Source organism: Platalea leucorodia, assembly GCF_965183815.1.
Source record: "Platalea leucorodia genome assembly, chromosome: 6".
Lineage (NCBI taxonomy): Eukaryota > Metazoa > Chordata > Aves > Pelecaniformes > Threskiornithidae > Platalea > Platalea leucorodia.
In genome coordinates, this window is record NC_138828.1 from 17,863,099 (window position 1) to 17,883,976 (window position 20,878).

Sequence of the window (20,878 nt, forward strand, 5' to 3'; positions counted from 1 at the left end):
TCAGAATATTACAGGATCAAAACAATAACAATAATGTTTGTGTAAGGGTCCCATATTTCTGTCTGGAATTTTCCAGACACAAGGGTGTGGGTGTGTGTACATACGTGTACACGTGTACCATACAGTTCAGAGTCTCTTTAGTGCATTATGAATGTGCTGGAGGACAAGGGCAGCAGATTTGGTGCGTCTTAGACATACTGTGGTGTTGAGCAACGATAGGAGGTCTGACTGAAGTTAAAGAAGCGCTTGCACGTATGTGTACAGGAAAATGTACACAGGGCCTTTGTATGCCTAGCAACCTGATGGCAAAAGTCCTTCATTTCTGTCCAGACAGGCAAGAAGGACAGACACAGGAAACCTTTAGATGGATGCTCTAGAAGGCAGCATCCCAGGTAGCTCCCAAGAAGTTAGGTATTTCCTTCAATATGAAAAAAAGCCCCAAATGTTTCCACAAACATTAGTGTAATGGGCACTTAATCCAATTCCCAATGCAAAGGTTTGTGAGCTAAGGTACCATTCCACTTCAAGAGAAAATAGGGATTTATATCTGTGGATTGTTCCTCACACTCTCATGAGACAAAAAATAAAATCCCACCAGACATGTAGTTATCTGGGATTACTTTCTTATGTCTCTGCACGTTTCTATTTTATATATACAAGCACTATGTTTACATTTTTTCAGGTATATGGTAGCATTTTAACTCAAAAGATTTATTAAAAATCTTTGCTACTGGGCCAGTAGATGTAGCTTGATTAAAATGACTGTCAAGCTGCTGCTTTTTCATGCCCAAATCACTGACTTATGCTCTGATCCAGATTTTAAGGGAATCTTGGGCCAGTCCCTCCCTGCTACTTATACATCACCTTACATTTGCACACCCATTTCAGTTCATGCTCTTGGACTCTGTGATAGTTTAAAGGCTTTTATGTTTTTTGGTTTTTTTTTTTTGTTTTTTTGGTTTTTTGGGTTTTTTTGGTGTTTTCAATTTCTTATCATTAACTTAAAAGTGGAAAACCTGATACACACAGTATCTGGCAGGATGCAGCTGTCTGGCACATTATACATTGGATGCTTCAGATAATAATAATAATTAAAAAAATCCTACAGTGCAAAGTATAAAACATAGTTTTTAATGGGTTGAATATTAGTAGGGGTGAAAGGAAGAATGCTAAATACCTGTTCCTTAGTTATTATGTCGTCCTTAGTAATAAGCATGTTCAGTACTAAAGTAGGTGTGTTAAGCTTATGGATATGACAGATCTAATGTGAGTGTTTCTCACAAAACCACATCATGTTGATAAACCTGGTGACTTAAAGTCGCAGTCAGTCTGTATAAAATAATATAAAATATAGAGAAACATGATTAGGTATTTTTGTGAACCTGGAGAAATGGTTATTCCACAGAAAATAGTTCAGCATGTGAAGAAAACAAAACAGTTGGGCAGGTTTTTTTCAGCTCAGTACCTATTGTAACTTTTTACAGCATCTTTAATTAATCTGTAAAATGATATGCAACTAGTTTTGCAAACTGTGTGTTCACCAAGATATTCTCAGTATCTCTAACAACTATGTTGTATTGTGCATTTGGCTCTGAATGTGCTGTTGAAACACAAATTAACTGCGGGGAGACAACTTGAGGGAAGTAAAAGCAATAATTGTTGTATTCTATATTGCATAACGTTTAAATGCAACAGGAATGACTGTCAGTGTAAGATGTTCTTGGCCAGTAGCATCCCCATTCTGAGGCGATTGTTTTATTCGAAGGGCTGGATAGCCAGTGCTGCTCTAAATTACTCTGTGAGCTTTTAAAAACAAGGAATCAAATTCTGCCTCAGGTCTGAGTGAGAGAGTGGATTTAAGACCTGAATTTATCATCTGTAAGGGGAACAGTATTGGAAGAGAGCGGTAGTGCTGTGTGGACTAGAAAACAGGAGGAAAAATTGGTGCAAAACCTAATCTGTGGTGTGATTGTAGATGTATATTCACTAGTGTAGCATCAAAGCAATATGCATCTTTTTCTCTTCTCCTTGCTACTTCAGGTATGGCTAGGGAACCAGTCAAGTCTACTTGCACATCCAAAATCTTTACTTCACCTTCAAAATACCTGCAGTTGTTGGGAGACCAACAGTAAAAGGTATTCTAAATATTACATGTCGCTGGGTAGTTAAATGATTAGAAAATTACTTTATTCTGTGTCACTTATTGTCAATTCTTACCTCCTCCCCCCCTTTTCTGGCTAGTCAAGCACCTCACAGACATCTTAAGCATTTATTTCTACTGTTCTCTGACACAGTAGGGAAAGACTGGACTGATTTTGCTGCCGAGGAACTGAGACACAGACCTACAGCACCCAAATTACAGGCAGTCTCTCTTGTAGAGTGAGTTCAGCCTCATGTCTAGAGCCATGAGGCAAATTAGTGGCTGAGCTAAGGTTAAACCTGCCGTTTCAGATTCTGATCTAGCATCTCAGCCACAACAGCAGCATTAGATTTTTTTTTTTCTTCTCCTTTTCGTATTCCTTTTAGCTTTTTTTTCTCTGTTGCTGTTTGCTTCCCTCTTGTAAATACTGTGGTAAGAAGTAATGTGCCCAGTCATGCTCTGACCTGATTACAAGGATGAAGGAAACTGGAAATGTGAGCTAGATATTCCTACGTATCGTCACTCACTGAAAACCCAAAATAGATTAGTAATCTTTTTGGCTGATGACTAATACTTTGCAGTGATCTGTTCTGTTATCTCCACTTCATGCTTGAAGAAAATGTGACTGACTGGTTAAGAGACTGACTCATGATTTTGAACAAATGTCATTTAACCCAAATGTCCTTGTTCCTGATCCTTGTTAAATAAATAGACAACTCAGAAAGGCAGCAGCATTAACATAACATGGTTTTAAGTTATTAGCAAGGAGCAGAGTAGTAACTGACTGGTTGCTGTTTGATGCTACTTCTATGCCAAATGCTAGTAAACATCGTTGTTTTAGAGGCTCTGCAAAATTAAGTTGTACAGCTTCTAGTTACTGTACCTTTAGCTGATTTGGCAGCTCAGCTGCCACTAGAAACTTAAGCATTCATTAGCATTTCATGAGCCTTTAGACAATATCCCTATCTGTCAGTTCAGTTCTTTCACTGACAATAGTGTTAATGATTTAAAATATTCAGCAGTGTAACCAGACAATGTCAGCTAAAACGGAAAATGCTGCATTTGCATTCCTGGTGTCATGCAAAGCCATTTCAACAGACACTGAGCTTAAGGCAGAGAAGCATTTTAATCCGTTATGTGGCGAGTGGTGAGAACTGCTATAATAGCCCATGAAGAAAACAAGATACGGGACTTCACAGAACAGCAAGAAATGTTATGTAGAGGAGGGAGAATGATCTAAAATGCATTTTGATTTCATAGAGTGTCCCTATACTTAACTGTAATGGAAGAGCTTATAAAACAGTGGTGCATAGAACACATCCAGTACATTGTACTATTTATGGCATTCATTCTTATGCCTCCACCCCTTTTTAAAATAAAAATCGATTGTTGTGTATGTCCCTGGGCAATATTACAGGATGACTTTCAGTAGAACTGTGAAGATTCAGATCGAGTACCAATTAAGTTGTTAGTTAAGTAGTTTTCCTGAGCCTTCATTCTTCAAAATCATTTAGATATTTGGTTTTTACACAGTGTCACAGTTACTAAAACTGGATCTATGTCTAGATGTATATCAGACCTCTAACTTGAAATGCTTGTAGATGTCATAAATCTTCACATCCGTAAGAACCTAAAATATAGACCGCTAGGTTACCAAGCAAATCTAACTATCACAGATGTACCCAGCCACCTATGCCAAAATTCTCTTCTTTAAATAAAAACTAGTAGGACCATGCAAGCATTTCTACATTACCTTCCTAGCATGCTTCAGTGCTAATCTAAAGAGAGCTTGTATTGACGGAGTTCAGTTAGGGAAACCTCAGACAGTGCCAGCTATGAAGAGATGTGTTAGACTACAGCATGAGAGCACGTGCTTGCTGTGCTGGCCACTGAAGAGTTGTCTGGAGATGGCTGTCTCTGGCTTACATGAAAATGTTATCAGAGTGTACTGTAATGATCATGTTGAGTAGAATGAGGAGGGAATGTTGCACCCGCACACGCTGGCTCTATAGTGTTTAGATAGAACTTGGTGCAGCTGGAGGGAATTTTCTTTGCTGTTTACTGAAATCTGTTCAACTGCTTATCTAAATAGGAATATCAGGGCTGAATCTTAAATCGGTGCCAGTGACAATGATGTATTGTAATGATGATGAACTGTGAGAAAGCAAGAATAAAAATAAGATGGGAGTAGAAAAGTAAACTGACTCTGTATAGGTGGGTTTTTTTAGGGTGTGGTTTTTTTTTTTAGTTGGTTTTTTTTAACTTGCTGTTCTTTTGTCTAGCCTCTTCTAGTGATTACTTTACCATCAGAAATAATAAGTTCTTATGTACTTCCACAGATCCCTCCACATGGTGGATCTTCTTCTAACGTGAATGGTGTACCTGAATCACTCCATTGCCAGAGTCCCGAAGGTAGGACACCAATAGTTGCTAACAATCCTTGCAAAAATTTTGTTGTAGGTGACAGTTGGTTTAGCACTTTTTTTTTTTCTGATGACTCCAAATCATTTTGTGTTCTGAGATGTTTGATACCTTGTCAACATCGTATTTTCTACATCAAGGCAGTAAAGCTAGGAAATAAATTTTGTTCTTTTTTTGTCAAGTGGTAGAATATTAGTGGGCCCTGCTCTTCAACAGTCACTATTAGGAATTTGAGTGATTTTGAACATGACCTACAGAGTATCACTAGAAATGTGTTTGTGGATGGATAGAAAGTGGAGCTCTCCTCAAAACAGCACATTGTGCTTCAGGTAGAACCACTAGCCTGTCAACTGACCTTAGCTAAACTTAACCTTTCATTCCTCATCTCTTTAAAGCAATGTTATTTTAAAATTTTTTTAAAATCTCATTTTAGAGTCAAATTTTTAATTTAAAAATACTGAAATAGGTGGCTATCGATCTTATTTGCCTTTTGGATGTTTCAGCAGCAGGTAAGGGAACTTGAAGGAATTCAGCAGATAAAACTTTCGGTTCTTTTACGTGCATTGTAGATGAATCTTATTTGCATTTTTGCTTTGAGTATGCAAAAAGATACTTCAAAAGAAGTATTTTGAGTTCAGAAAATATTTAGTCAAAGGACTTCTAACTGCATTCATTACTTTTAGAATATGTCCACACAAAAACATAGTAATATTTGATTTGTGTGTTAAAAGGTCAAACAGCTCTGATTAGTCTTATCTTGTTCTTTCTTATGTTTGAGATAAAAACAAGGGAATAAGCTGTGAAAAAAACAGCTTACTTTTTTGTTTTGCATTTGTGACTGTTCTGTATCTGTGGAGCCCATTGGGGATATGTTACATCCTGCTGACACTTCTCTTCAGCTTGCATTATTAACCTTGCTTTTTTGCAGGTGTGAATGGGAACAAGTGCTCAGGGTCATCTACCATTCTTGAGAAGTATAAAGTGGGGAAGGTGATTGGTGATGGCAATTTTGCTGTTGTAAAGGAGTGCGTAGAACGGTGAGCAAGGAAACTGTTCAGTACTTCTGTTTATTTTACTTGATAAAGCCCTGTGCATTAGCATAATTTCATAGAAGATGTGATGAGATGAAGGCAAAGAGCAGTTGTAAAGATATGCCTACGCTTCAGGAGATCTAGGCATAGCAAAACACACAGAGCTTCCTACATATTATTCCAGCAAAGAGATATGAGAGCAGCAGAGGAACGTGGCTTTTTATCCCCAAAACTAAACGAGGTATCACCTTCTAATGGAGGCTCTTAAGGAAACCTCACAGATCTTCAGGAAATCCCCTCACACAACAGACTGTTGTGGATGGCAGGAAATTGTATGTGGCATCTAAACAGTCTTTGGGAGGCCCCCCTTCTGCCTCAGCAATTCTGCTGCTGTAGTACCCCTACTGCCTGCTGCTTAAATGATTTTTCACAGCTTTCAGTATACTGTGGGCTGTGTATCAGTATACTGATAAAGGCATGCAGTTGGTGGCTATTAGCCTGTGCTACTGACTCCCTCATGCTTGCTTCTTCTGTGAGGTCGCGTGGTGAGTAGCCAGAGACTTTTCAAATCAACCCTTCAATATTCCAGACTCTGAAATATTCTTGTGTCTGATTTCCCATAGGGTAGACAGGATACCTTTACAGACCTGTGCTGTGTTACTGCTCTTCCTTTGCAAGCTTGGTGTCACACTTTGCTGCTAGTGCAAACATAACAGATGATTTGACTGTCACTTTCTCAGTGTATTTTTTAGAACCACCTTCTGCTATCTTCACCAATGTGAGAGTTATGTCAGCTTCTTAAATATTTTGAGGAATCTCCAACTTGTACGCAAAAACTGGGCAAATTCAGCAAATGTCTGTAAAAACTATAAAAGTTACAGAAACAGTTTCTATTATTTGATCCTCATCTGCTGGTTTTATTTAAATGAAAAGAAAGATAATTATGAATGGAAACATCTCATTCCAGTCTTAGCAGATCATAGATGCATAGATAGATACTTTTGCTGAGTCATCCAGATGGGCCAAAAGGGTTGGACACTAAGGCTGAACCTAGGGCCTCCTCTACTGAAACATAGGTGAATGGGTCTTACAGTCCATGACTTTCTGCAGCCATTGTTGCTTTTTCTGAAGAGAATTGTTTTTTCATACTGTATCTGGATTATTTCTCTCAATTACTGAGAATAGTACTGGCGGGTGGTATGTAACACAATGTCTAATACGCCCTTCTGGTTTATAGCAGCAAATAACAATTGTTATTTTTAATACTTTTTTGAGAAAGTGATGTACCAGCATGCAAGGTTTATAGAGTAAGGAATAAAGACTGAGGTGGCAGCTCCTAGAGATACTAGCCAAGTACAATGCTGATAAAGAAAAAAACGGCTAAACGTGATCTGCATATGCTAGAATTACTGCTCCAAAAAAGTTCCTGTTGCATGTGCAGGTTCAAGATAATGGTTCTCATCAGTGTTAACATCTAAACTGCAAGGTCTTGATTTTTTTTTTTTTCTTTTTGAACAGTTTCTACCAACAAACTCTGGTTCCTGACAAGCATTACCACATCAGTGTGTAATCATGTCCCTACTGCTTTAAACACTGCCGGTCTGTTACAAAAACTGTGAGAAGGCAACACAGCCAGCTTAATTGCAACTGTATTTGTCCATTTCATTTTGCAAGAAGCTACACATAAGAGGCTTGAGTGAAACAGAACAGAGTAGAATAGAATATTGCAGTTGGAAGGGACCTACAACGATCATCTAGTCCAACTGCCTGACCGCTTCAGGGCTGACCAAAAGTTAAAGCATGTTATTAAGGGCACTGTCCAAATGCCTCTTAAACACTGACAGGCTTGGAGCATCGACCACCTCTCTAGGAAGCCTGCTCCAGTGTTTGACCACCCTCTGGGTAAAGAAACGCTTCCTAATGTCCAGTCTAAACCTCCCCTGGCACAGCTTTGAACCATTCCCACACATCCTATCACTGGATACCAGGGAGAAGAGATCAGCACCTCCCTCTCTGCATCGCCTCCTCAGGAAGCTGTAGAGAGCAGTGAGGTCGCCCCTCAGCCTCCTTTTCTCCAAACTGGACAAGTCCAAAGTCCTTAGCCGCTCCTCGCAGGACATGCCTTCCAGCCCTTTCACCACTTTTGTTGCCCTCCTCTGGACACATTCAAGGACCTTAATGCCCTTCTTAAACTGTGGGGCCCAGAACTGCACGCAGTACTCAAGGTGAGGCCACACCAGCGCTGAATGCAGCGGGACAATCACCTCTTTTGACTGGCTGGTTATGCTGTGTTTGATGCACGCCAGGATGCGTCTTGCCCTCTTGGCTGCCAGGGCACACTGCTGTGCACCAGCATCCCCAGGTCCCTTTCTGCAGGGCTGCTCTCCAGCCTCTTGTGCCCAATTTATACTTGTGCCTGGCGTTATTCTGTCCTAGGTGCAGAATCTGGCATTTTGACTTGTTCAATTTCATCCCATTAATCACAGCCCAGTTCTCCAATCTATCTAGATCCCTCTGCAAGGCCTCTGTCCCTCAAGAGAGTCAACAGCACCTCCCAGTTTGGTATCATCAGCAAACTTGCTAATGGTGCATTCAACTTCTGTATCCATATTGTTGATAAATACAGTGGACAGGACTGGCCCTAGAATTGAACCCTGAGGAACACCACTGGTGACTGCTCACCAGCCAGATGTAGCCCTTTTCACTACAACCCTTTGAGCTCTGCCCTTTAGCCAGTTCTAAACCCAGTGCACCATGATCCTGCTCATCTCACAGCTGGACAACTTGTCCAGAAGGATGCTGTGAGGGACAGTATCAAAAGCCTTACTAAAATCCAGAAAAACTACATCCGCTGCCTTCCTTCCATCCACTAGGCGGGTGACCTTATCATAGAAGGATATCAAATTAGTTAAACAGGACTTTCCCTTTGTGAACTCATGTTGACTGTGCTTGATGATTGCATTATTCTTTAAATGCCTTTCAGTAGTACCCAGTATAATCTTCTCCATAATTTTCCCAGGAACTGAGGTTAGACTAACAGGTCTGTAGTTCCCTGGGTCTTCCCTCACACCCTTTTTGTAAACTGGAATAACATTGGCTAGCTTCCAGTCAGCAGGGACCTCCCAAGACCTTTGCTAGGTGATCGAGAGGGGTCCTACCATAACATCCAGTACTCCTTCAGTACTCTGGGGTGAATCTCATCAGGCCCCATGGACTTGTGAACATTCAGCTGGTACAGCTGGTCCCTTATAATTTCAATGTCCACAAATGGAAAGTCAGTGTTCCCACACTCGTAGTCCTACGACTCAGGGACCCAGGTAGCCCAAGGTCTATCAGTATTATTAAAGACTGAGGCAAAAACCACATTGAATGCCTCTGCTTTTTCTTCATCCCTATTAGTCAGATGACCATCTTCAACAAGTGTTGGTCCAATGTTTTCTTTAGACCTCTTCTTGCTATTAACATACTTAAAAAAGCCCTTCTTGTTGTCTGAAACAACACTGGCCAGTTTCAACTCTAACTGAGCTTTGGCTTCTCCCTGCGTATATGAACCCCGGCTCTGCGATCTTCCTGCGAAGCCTGACCTCACTTCCAGACATCATACAATTTCTTTTTCCTCTTGAGCTCCACAAGTATTTCCCTGTTCAGCCAAGCTGGTCTTCTGCCCCGCTTGCTTGACTTACGACACAGTGGGATTGCCTGCTCTTGTGCTTCTAAAAGGTGGTTCTTAAAAGACTGACCAGCAATCGTGGACTCCTAAGCCCTCCAAAGCAGATTCCCAGGGTACTCTGCTAAGTAGCTCCCTGAAGAGCTTCAAGTTTGCTTTCTTGAAATCCAGTGTAACAACTCTGCTGTCCTTTTTTCTTATTACACCAAAAATTTTAAACAACTCAACCATTTCATGATCACTGTAGCTAAGACAGACACCTACCATCACATCCTCCACAAGTCCTTCTCTGTTCACAAATAGCATGTCTAGGAGGGCATCTTTCCTAGTTGGCTCACTGAGTACCTGTGACAAGAAGTTGTCTCCTACAAACTTTAAGAATTTCCAAGACCTGCTCACCACAGCAGTATGATATTCCCACTTGACGTCTGGGAAGTTGAAATCTCTCATAAGGACAAGGGCTACTGATGCAGAAATTTCTCCTAACTGCCTATAGAGTAACTCATCAGTGCTTACATCCTGGCTGGGTGATTGGTAGTAGACACCCACTGCAACATCTCCTTTGTTTTCCATCCCCCTAATCCTCACCCAGAGGCTCTCAACCACATCATCCCTAACTGTAAGGGCTGTACAATCAAACCTCTCCCTTACATACAGCGTGACACCTCCACCTTGCCTGCCCTGCCTATCCCGCCTGAACAGCCTGTAGCCCTCCATCCCAGCACTCCGGTCGTGGGACTCATTCCACCAAGTCTCACTAATACCAATGATATCGTAGCTCTGAGAGCTAACCAATGCTTCCAGTCTGTCCTGTTTGTTTCTCATAACATGTGTGTTGGCGTACAAGCGTTTCAGATATGCTCCTGAGCCCTCCATGCTCCCAGGAGCAGTGTAAATGTTCCCACTAGCATTGCCACCCTCAGGCGATGCCATGCCAACCCTTGGCTTACTTGCTTGCAATCCTGTTGGTATCCCCTTCCCCCATTGATTCTAGTTTAAAGCTCTCTCACTGAGCCCCGCCAGCTTACGCCCAAAGATGCGTCTTCCCCATCAGGACAGGTGGCCCCAGCATACCTAGTCTCCCAAAGGCTCTTCCGTGGTTTAAAAACCCACAGTTTTGGCGCAGGTACCAAATGAATGATGCTTCATAATGTTTTCCCGTGCACCCTGAAACTAGCCACACATCCTTTGTTATCTATAGAGTGATCAACGTTCATGAAAGATAACAGGCTAAAAGCATAAGATAACATAATTTATTATTTTCAGGAATATCGACTGCATTTTGGAACTCACTTAAGTTCCACTGAAAATGGGACAAGGGCTGCTAAGTCGCTTGGGTTTCAAAATGTCATCTGTGCTTTTTGAAATGAGGGGTATGGACTAGAAAAACAACCTTCCAATTATTTAAAAAAAAAAAAGGCAAAATTAAACTTAAAAATCTAGTTTTGTATGTGGTCCAATCTTTATATTTAGTGAAGCATTATTAAATGAATTTTACATAAAATAAATATACAACAATAGTTGCTAATAATAACAATGAGAGAGGAAATGGCAACTATAAATGCTTGTCTTTTAATTCCTATTAATTATTATACTTCATTTCTAATAGCGTTGTGCTTAGAAGCCTTAGTTGTGGAGCCAGGATCCTTTTATATCAGCTGTTCTACAAAAAAGCATAAGATGGTCTCTTTTGTAAAGGGTGCCTATATGTCTGTATATAAAAACATGAGTCAACAGATGGACACTGACAGCTAGACAGAAGAATACCAGAAACTTGTCAGACAATTCTGGTGTATGATAGGCAGTGGTATTAGCACACAAATCATGTGGATGATATCCAGGGATTTTTCTTAGGTGCTGTAGTAAAGGACATTTGCAAAAGGGATTCGAAGTTGGTTGATGAATTGGCTTTGTGAATGTTAACTCCTCTTTCTACGCAGCGTAAGTGTGGAAGGTTTACTGAGTGGGTTTTGCTGACCAGTTGTTTGCAGGCTTTCAGATAATGCACTTGATTTAGTATAATGCATAAATCGTGACTTAATTTAGTATAATGCATAAATTGTGATTCTTAATTACACACTGTATCCATAGCAGATTTTACATCAGGTCTATAATATAAGAGGATAGCATTTCACAGATACCATTTAGATAATGCTTCTATCTAAAGACCAGATCAGGTTGTAACTATGACAACCTCGCAGATACAGCTGCACTTTCAGAGCAGAGATTCTCCACTGCATTTTTTCAATAATGGATAAATTCAATGTGAGAGATTAATTCAGTTCCTTTTTTTGTAAGGTACTCATTTTGACTAGTTGTATCTAATGCCAAAAGTATAGTGAAAATTAACCAGGAAGTTTAAAAACATGCCTGATTTCTGCTTTTGTAACTGCCTCCAGTGTTTTTTATCATACATGCTAGTGGTGGTCTGATGCACTCTGGAGTCTGTAGCTACTGACACAACGTAAAATAGTAGCAACAGGGTCTTATGGCATTTTCCTGTGATTTTTAATTCATCACTAATTTAAGTAGTAATGTCTTCTTTGTTTAAAGAAAAAAAAAAAATGCATTTGTGTTGCTTATTTCCCTCATTTTCTCCCCTTCTGGAGAAACAGAAAAGATTTTTATTGCTTAAAGGGATAAAAGGCAAACAAGAGCTCCTTTCTGTGACAGTATTTACTGAAAACAATAATCCTTTTACTTTGTATATAACCACCCTCTTAAATGTCGTAGGGCTTTAGATGACTGCTATAGAATTCTATAGAATACTTAAAAAAATAAAGAGAGGATGAAATACAAAAGGTCAAAATTAGTGCCTAATAAATTCTGCGCAATTTTAGACTAGTCTGTAATGAACTATGGGGTTTCAGCTCTGCTGAATCCTATTGAATTTTTCCACTAGGGGTGTCAATCTTTCTTCTGCTTACTTACGCATAAACGTGTATGATTTTATCTTTAAAGCCTACTAGTGGAACAAAGCTAAGTGGAAGTCTCCAGACAAATTTTGCATGTTGCATTCAAGAAGTGACAGAGAGTTGTGCCAGGTCACAGAAGAATGAATGGCAGCTGGAGCCTGGGATTAATACAGAAAGTGAGCTAGGTTGTGGTAGTCAGGGAAACAGCAGGCGCAAATGCTGCTGAGAAAACAAAAACCAAAATCGAGTCCGTTCTGTGGATTTTCTGTCAGCAACCGCCATGGGTCAAGGCATTCTGTTAGGATGATGTATACTCTTACAGATAATGCCACAATTCGTTGGCTAGTTTCTAATTAATGGTTCTCCTATTTTTCTTGGTAGATCCACAGGAAAGGAGTTTGCGCTGAAGATCATAGACAAGGCTAAATGCTGTGGAAAGGTAGCGTACAACAATTAGCATGCATAAGAAAAACAGCAGAAACAGCACTAGCAGCTGCTCATTAGTCATAAATGGTGGGCATGTTTGGGTTTTCTATTTTCAGAATATCTGTTTAACTGGGTGATAATGTATCCAAGAAGCAAATAATAAAAGTAGTGAGTGTTAGTCTACTAGATAACAGAGTAAAACACAAACACATTGTCATCTATTTTATTGGACTAACAAAGAAAATCCTAATACGTTTCCAAAATGAAATCAGAGGAGAAATGGCCAAAATATATTAGAAAGATTTTGATCTGTAAAATATGACAGAAGAAATCTGCAGCTATATGTGTATTTATGTAATTCCCACCCCTCTCTGCCTTGTACATGCTCCTTTTATATGCAGAACATGGATTTGGAAAGAAATTTTTGCACCCATTTCTTTCTGTTTATGTAGTTTCACCATCCTATATAACAAAGATCTCTCAGTGAAAGAGTTCCTTAAACTTTCTTTTTAATTCAAGCTCAATTAAAAAAAGCCCATAATTGTCTCTACAGCAGAACAGCATGTTACATAATCGAAGCAAATATCTCAGAGTGTCACAGACCTCTCTTCGCCTTCCTCCTAAGTACAGAGATTTTAAAAAAAGGAAGAAGAAAACCCCAACCTACAGCCAAGAAAGCAGACTAAGTGTTGGAATAGATAACAACAAATAAAATACTGCTATTTTCACTGCTTTGCAATACCTTAAAACCAAAGTGCTCTTGAGGAACTTACGAATCAAATGTATCGTAGTTTAGTGTTAGCTAAAAGAACGCTGAGGGCACAGTATTAATTAGCAATTAAATTCTGGATTAAGGTCTCTTTGAGAGTAGGAAATATGCCATTCTCTCAAGGGTGACTGAAGAGATGGACTTTTTTGATGCAAACACCTTATTTTTTTATGTAAATGATCGCACTGAAATGATTCTAGAGGTAACTTTGCAAACAAGTCAGGGTTTTAATTCAAAGATAGCCTAGCTTTTTTGTCAATTACATAGAGTAACTGCTCTGAAGTGTAATTCAGAGCTCCAAATGCTGCATGTGACCTTGTAGGAAGACGTAGCAAGTCTGTATGACGTTCTTGTATGGTAACGAGCTGTATATTACTGTGCACTAATGCATTACCTATTGTGATGACTTGCTTTAAGTAGAGGTCCTCAAACAGAAATGTTTTATCTATGCAGATTTTAAATTGGGTATTAGGTGCTAGCAGACAAGTCTTCCTGCCTCCCCATCACTTTGTCTCATATTCTCTAGGTTTATTTAAGGGAAAATTTAGAAAGGAATCTTAAAAATGTATAACCACAAGAAAAAGTGCTAGAATTGTCTTTTTGAGACTAAAATGTCATTTCTTTGGCTGTGGGAAGGGTGACCCAGTGTGTTTCACGGCAAAAGAAAACTTCTGGGTGATGTTTACAGTGTGCAACTTTAGATGTTTTTTATTACTTTTCTGAGTCAGCTGGTTAGGTATCATAAATTGGAATGGTCCACAGATAGACAATCCATTTTATATAGCGGAGTTTAGACATATTTTCTATTTATCATTCTCACTGCTTTAAAACAAACAAATTAAAAAAAAAAATCAACCCCATGGATGCATACTTGTCTCTGTGCCTGTATAGCTACACACAGATGTATGTAGCAGAGGACTGTTGTTAGGAAGATGTTTGTACAGTGGCAGAACTGTCCAGGAAGAATTCCAACAAAGAAAATAATTAAATTTTGCTACAACTTAGTCCTCCCTCACTCTGTTTCACATGCCAGCATAAGCCCTGCCTTAAAAACACCCATCTGGCCCAAATATGCGTGACTTGTATGTTGCTCACTGCTCTCTAGCAGTTTATCTTGGATGTCCTAAAACTTGAATCCAATTGACTAATATATTTCCTACAAGCGGCTTAAACGTTAATTATACAATAATTTCTCTGTAAATAAATCATATTAATGTAGACTGAAATCTATACTGCGCTCTCCAGGAGAACGTTATAACAAGTTTGAGAATTATTATTTTTTTACATGACAAAACATAGCAAAAACAGTGAGGTGGCTGAAAATAACTAACTACGTACTAGTCAGCATTTTGAGGACAGGTATTAAAACAGTAGCTCAACGACATTTTGGGGCCCTTTTAAAAAATATTATTATTGTTTATTTTAAATAAACATTACTTATGCCTGAGCTTTATTTAAAGCAATTAACAATCTAGTCAACCAAAACAAAGCAAGCACAGGTAAAGCTATTGTGCCTTAGTCATAATTAATGGATGTAATAAATTTAATATGTTATCTGTTCTTTAGGTAGAAAAAGCTGTAATAAGACTCTAGTTTTCGCTTGGGACTCTTACTGCCGGTTTTGAATTTACAGGCTTCCATCCATAAGGCTTAGTATGCTGGGGTTGTTCACTTTTGTCTGTTGATGAGATTCAGCACTGTGTTTAACAAAATTGCTTCATGTTTGTTTGTTTTTTTTTCTCCAGAGCACTTTGCTTGGAGCAGACATATGTTTGTTCAGAATGACAATTGATGCTCTTTCAAACTGAATTTCAAAGGTGTGACTGTTTAACCCATATATGCCGCACCGTACTCTCACAAAATGAGATGCGCACATGGCATGTGGTTTCTGAGTTACATAGCTACATAAAGCTTCAGCAAAAACACAATGCATTCATAAATAACTCTGGAAATAGAAGGTGAAGTAGCATAAGATCTTCAATCACTGCCTATGCACACTGGATCACATCTTCTAGTGCTCTGCTCACAAATGCATGAAGTGCATGCTACTAACCAGTGCATCAAACATGACTAAGTTCCAAGTCCAGCAAGATGATTTGTTGTCTGCCAAAGTGTAAGGAAACTAGTGTTTTATGCAGGCATTGTTACTTATTTTGCAGTGAACCTAAACAATATCTGTATTCCAATATTTATAAAGGAAAATGCAAATCATTCTTCACATGAAAGGGGCATGTAATTTTCTTCGCTTTCCAGTGTTAACCAAGTGCTAAGATGTTCTAGAAAACAAAACATTCTGAAACTAATTTGTTCTTGAAACCCATTATTTCCTCAAAAGTATAGGGAAGGGGAAATTAAACTCAATCTGTGTGCTGTTAAGCTGTTGGAGCCACGACGACTTAACTGAGCTATTACATATTTTGCAGATTGTAAATCTGAACATACATATAAAATGAACTGAAATCCATAACCAAAGCAGTTATAATGTTCTTCCTGTATTTAATCCACAACTTTTTTAAAAAAAATAAAGTCCTTAAAAATAGATCCTAGGTAATCTGTCCTTGAGGTAACCTACAGTGAGTGAGAGGTGAAGGCTGGAGAGGATCAAGAACATGTTAACTATTGATGAGGGGTCGCAGGTTACAATGATCCAGCTCCGGGGGCAGGGAGGTCTGACCTTAGTTTCACCTCATAATACTCACATAAGAATATAATCTGCACTTCCAGAATTGCTGTCATGTTCTGGGGTCTCTTTTCAGAGATATCCCTTTCATTATATGTGTGAAATACGCTATTTTAAATTAAATTTAGTCAGTGATGAAATACAGCTGCGCTAAAATACAAGTTAAACTCCAGCATCTGATAATAAACCTCTACTATTTAAATTAAACAGCAAAAAGGTTGCTCACTGATCAAGTGATCAGTGGTCAGCTGATCAAAGGAAAAGTGTATTGGCAATTTCATGTCTATTCACATAAACTTCTGTCCTCTTTTCTGACCAGGAACACCTGATTGAAAATGAAGTGTCTATTCTACGTCGAGTGAAGCATCCAAATATCATTATGCTTATAGAGGAAATGGACACCCCAGCAGAACTCTATCTGGTGATGGAGCTGGTCAAGGCAAGACCAAGGAGACTTTTTTTTTTTTTTTTTAAATTCTCTGTGTTGGTGAGAAATCTGAGAAGTATCTGGGAACATTAAGATCTTGGCAGACATAATCAGATAAGATTTCAGTGGCAACCTGCATTTTTAATCATGCAAATAGTCTTGTCACTCAGTTATATTACTGGAATTTATGTCTATTCAGCTGTAATTAGACTATTTACACAGATTTTGCAAAGTATGTGCGCAGTCTAGAGAGAAGTGGGCAGTGTTTTTTATATCACATTTACAATATGTGGGAGTGATAGTGATGTGCATTTACTGACAGAACACCTGGATTTTTTCCACTAATATCTTTAATAATTTGCTTTAAAGAAACAAACTCTCTTTAATGAACTTATCTTAGTAGACAATAGATACAATGAATAGTTTAAACTCAAGTGATTATGGTCCAGCAAAATTAAAACTCAAAAAATCTCACCTGTTTTGCTTGTATCAAACATTTACTCACCTTGTTTCCAATTCACCAGAAAATAGATGCTGCTTTCATACATGTACAGAGAAAACAAACATCTTCATTTTGCTGTCACCTGGTGAACCAAATACACAAGTTGCATCAAGTTTTAGTCATGCACTGTCTTGTCTGCGTTCTGTACATACACAGCGACACTGCACATCAGCTTAATCGGCATGTCAGATAACAAATAACGTATATCATCACTTTTTATTTGTGTCTGAAACATTGTTAGGTTCAAGAGTCCCCTCTAGAATGGTTGCCAGCCTGGGAAACCTCTAAAGAAAGTCTGTAGGTGTTGAATTCGTAATTTCTGTAGCCTACCCATTTCTCTTCCTTTCTAGAAGTTATTTTTATATAGTAGAGGCTTTTTTGGTTTTAAAACAGTGTTTTTTTATATTTTAATACACCACCATCTTGGCCTGTATTTTCTGAATTGCTGCTTCTCTTTCACATGTATTGAAATGCTTGGAATGCCATCCACCGCTCAGACAGATCACTCCTACAGATGTATCCAGGGTAACCATCACAGAGACGCCCACCTAAAATTTGTTGCAGTGACTGGAAATGCTGCATCAGTAACTCGCTTACATGTTGTTATGTATTCCAAGAGGAATAGGGCATCCGTAATCAGAGACTACACAACTGGCACATTCAGAAATCACCTGTAGGTTCTACGCTTCAGTGTATCATAGAATCATAGGTCGGAAAAAAATTATGCTTACGTTGTTTGTACTCTTCAGCTGTATTTATTTGCTATTTCTGCAATATCTACAGAAATTTCAATTTGCAGTTCATCACAATTGCTGAATATTTGTTACGGTAGGCTTTTTATTATTGGGCTGATTTATATTGCTTTACTGAAAATCAAGGCTGTTTTTTGCTATGTAAAGGTATTATATTGATAAGATGAAGAAAAGGGAAACTGTATGCTTGTACCTGTAGGTAATATAAATGACTGATCAAACGTAGGAAGATCAACAGAATGAAATCAAGACAGAGAAGAGCTGTGATTTGCACAAACTCAGACACAAGAAGCCTGGAGTATAGTTGAGAATTTAATGTAGATGTCCCACTCTAGTATCTTGGTGACAAGATAATCTTTCTGCAAAATAGTTTTTTTTACTGTTTAACAGGCATTTGAGCATGCCCTTTGTAAAGGAAGATTTTATGTGGCTTTTTTATGAAATACCATCATCTTAATTATTTTTCATCTTTCCATTACTTTAGGGAGGAGATCTATTCGATGCTATCACTTCTTCTACAAAATATACAGAGCGAGATGGGAGTGCAATGGTCTACAATCTAGCCAGTGCACTCAAATACCTTCATGGTCTCAACATTGTGCACAGAGACATCAAGCCAGAAAATCTCCTGGTATGTCCCATTTATTTTCTAATATTTTTCTCTTACTTTGCTCTCATTAATGCAAATGCTTGTATATAAATGTCAAGTAGCTGAGCAGAGAACAGCAGGAATATTAATTTAGAATAAGTATGTATGAAATAAATCTTCTGCCATGAGATAGCAATCACCATAACCCAAGTGAGCTGTGCTCAAACCTGTCCTTAGACCTATCTTTATTTACATTTTGATTGGCTGCCATTTGGATAAGCAGGAGTATTGTCTCACAAAACAATGAATTTTAAAGCTCTGCTGATGAATTATTTATTATAGTTTGCAAGTGGGAGAAAAGGTGGGCTGAGTGCCATTTCTTTGAACGATCGTATGTTATCTCAAGCAATTTTTTTTTCTTTTTCTTTCACTGTCATAGCAGGAACATCTTCCTGATCATTTACCAGTATTCTAGCCATGAATTAACTCTGTGCGTACATTTATTCTGTCCTAGGGGACTGACTTGTTTTCAGCAGAGACATAAAATAACTGTGTTGACAAGAATTGCCATGAAGTCTGCTTTGGGAACTGCTTAGACTACAATTCATAGAATGGGAACAGTGTGCTATCTTGCTTGTACACAGAGGTTATGCTTACATATTACATGTTGTGTATTAGATACTACATGTTGTGTACTCAACAAAGAGGGCCATAATCTCCCCTGCTTGAGCCACTGTCCTCGGGAACGCTAGTAGCTTTTGTCAGCACTTGGTAGGCATTTCTTAAAGCCTTCTGTGCTGGTTGTCAATACTGTTTAATGAGGTTGCATCTAGAGTAGGAGTCATGGCTTATCCCAGACTGGATTTTGAACTATTACAAGGATAGGGCTATAAGCTGAAAATATTTTCCAATTAATAGTCAGTTCTTTCCCAACTACTTCCACTGACAATGTTTAGCAATTTAAATAAGCCCTCAAATAAATTAGATTGTTTAGCAAAAGGCAGGGGGGTGGACTACTCCTGGAAAATGTAGTCACAGCAACATGGCACTTAAGAGATAGAAAATGAAGGTGGAAGTCTCACTTATTATCAGTACATCTTCAAACACAGCCAGTCCAAAGAAATTTTAAGCTCTCATTAGTGATCGAATCAGTTATAAATAGGTACAAAGGTCCTTTCTGCCTAGAAAGCCTAAAGAGATTACTCAACCGATGCAAATCTTACTCACTGTGATTGACAGTGACAGAATGTTAAAATAACATACTGGTATTGAATGTAAATGCAAATAATTCCCATCAATTGCCACCTATAATTGCAAGCAGTTAGTTCTTTTGGACAGGGTCATCCAGCTGTCTGAATTGCATTCTCTTTACTAGTCATGCATTTAAAAATACAACTTCTAAGAGTAATAGCAGATATGAAGGTATTATATCAAGGAGAACGAGTGTTTCCGTTAATGATACGAATTACACAGGGGAATGAAGGAAGATATTGCCGCCTTAGCAGTATTCAGTTGTTTGGGGAAACCAAATAAATTCAGCCATTTTGGAGATTCTGGTGTCCTACATTCTAGAAAGTAGATTCCGTTGAAGTCATGTTAAAATAAACATTTTACTTTAAGAACAAAACCAAGATTAATTTATTAGAGATGTTTCCTTTCCTATTGGTCTGGTTTAATTTACTCTTGCTATCGCTGTCGTATAACACTTTTCTTTCTATTAAGATTTAGCTTCTTTCATCAACAAAATGACTCGGAACAAAATGTGCTAGATTCTATATGGGGCTTTTGGCAAGATACACTTGGGTCTGCACAGAAACCTAAACACTTCTCAGCAGCTTTCTCACTCCTGTACTGAACTTGCCCACACTAAGGTTAGGGAAGACATTTGCCTAGGATATACCCAATATGCTAACTGACTACATTTATGCCAAATTAGTGAGAGATATTAAACAAATCTGATTGGAGCTGCCAATCCCATTTTAAACTCTAGGTCCCAATCAAATGGAAGCATAGTAGTATATTTTTCTTAATGTATTTAAAACTTCTCAGTATTCTAGGATTGGGTTTTCTCCCTCCCCCCCCCCCTAGTTGCTTGAGGCTGTATCATGGTCTGACCTACATAGCTGGCAGACAGCTCCATTGAACACTAGCTCCAGCTGCACTGTGGCAATCGATGGTCATACTAGTTTTCTCTTCTTTCCCTACAGGGCTGTGGAAGTTACCTCTTTTTCCTATATTCTCGGTGTGATGATGATTATTTTCCAAACAAATTAAAGGATTTAAAAAAATGCAGATGTTCTCCTCCTCATTCTGTTTTTATTTTGCCGATTCTAGGTATGTGAATATCCAGATGGAACCAAGTCTTTGAAGCTAGGAGACTTTGGACTGGCAACTGTGGTTGAAGGACCTTTATATACCGTCTGCGGTACACCCACATACGTGGCTCCAGAAATCATTGCAGAGACAGGGTGAGGATGACTGACTAAGACATAGGTCTCTTAACCAGTTATTTTTGGCAGGTAGCTCCTAACTGTTGTAAGAACTAGAATGCTCTAATAG

The 20,878-nt window shown here is 38.7% G+C and overlaps 1 protein-coding gene across 2 annotated transcripts in view; it reads left to right on the top strand.

Annotated features, from left to right (window-relative positions):
- Positions 1–20,878, top strand: part of DCLK2 (doublecortin like kinase 2) — a gene marked incomplete at its 5' end in the record, with an annotated part of 93,564 nt that overhangs the window by 59,558 nt on the left and 13,128 nt on the right. For both annotated transcript variants that reach the window (XM_082314771.1, XM_082314772.1), the window contains 6 exons: positions 4,480–4,552; positions 5,490–5,598; positions 12,556–12,613; positions 16,369–16,488; positions 18,215–18,361; positions 20,654–20,787. In XM_082314771.1, the coding sequence (XP_082170897.1) occupies positions 4,480–4,552; positions 5,490–5,598; positions 12,556–12,613; positions 16,369–16,488; positions 18,215–18,361; positions 20,654–20,787 (641 nt within the window). The remainder of the gene's footprint in view (positions 1–4,479; positions 4,553–5,489; positions 5,599–12,555; positions 12,614–16,368; positions 16,489–18,214; positions 18,362–20,653; positions 20,788–20,878) is intronic.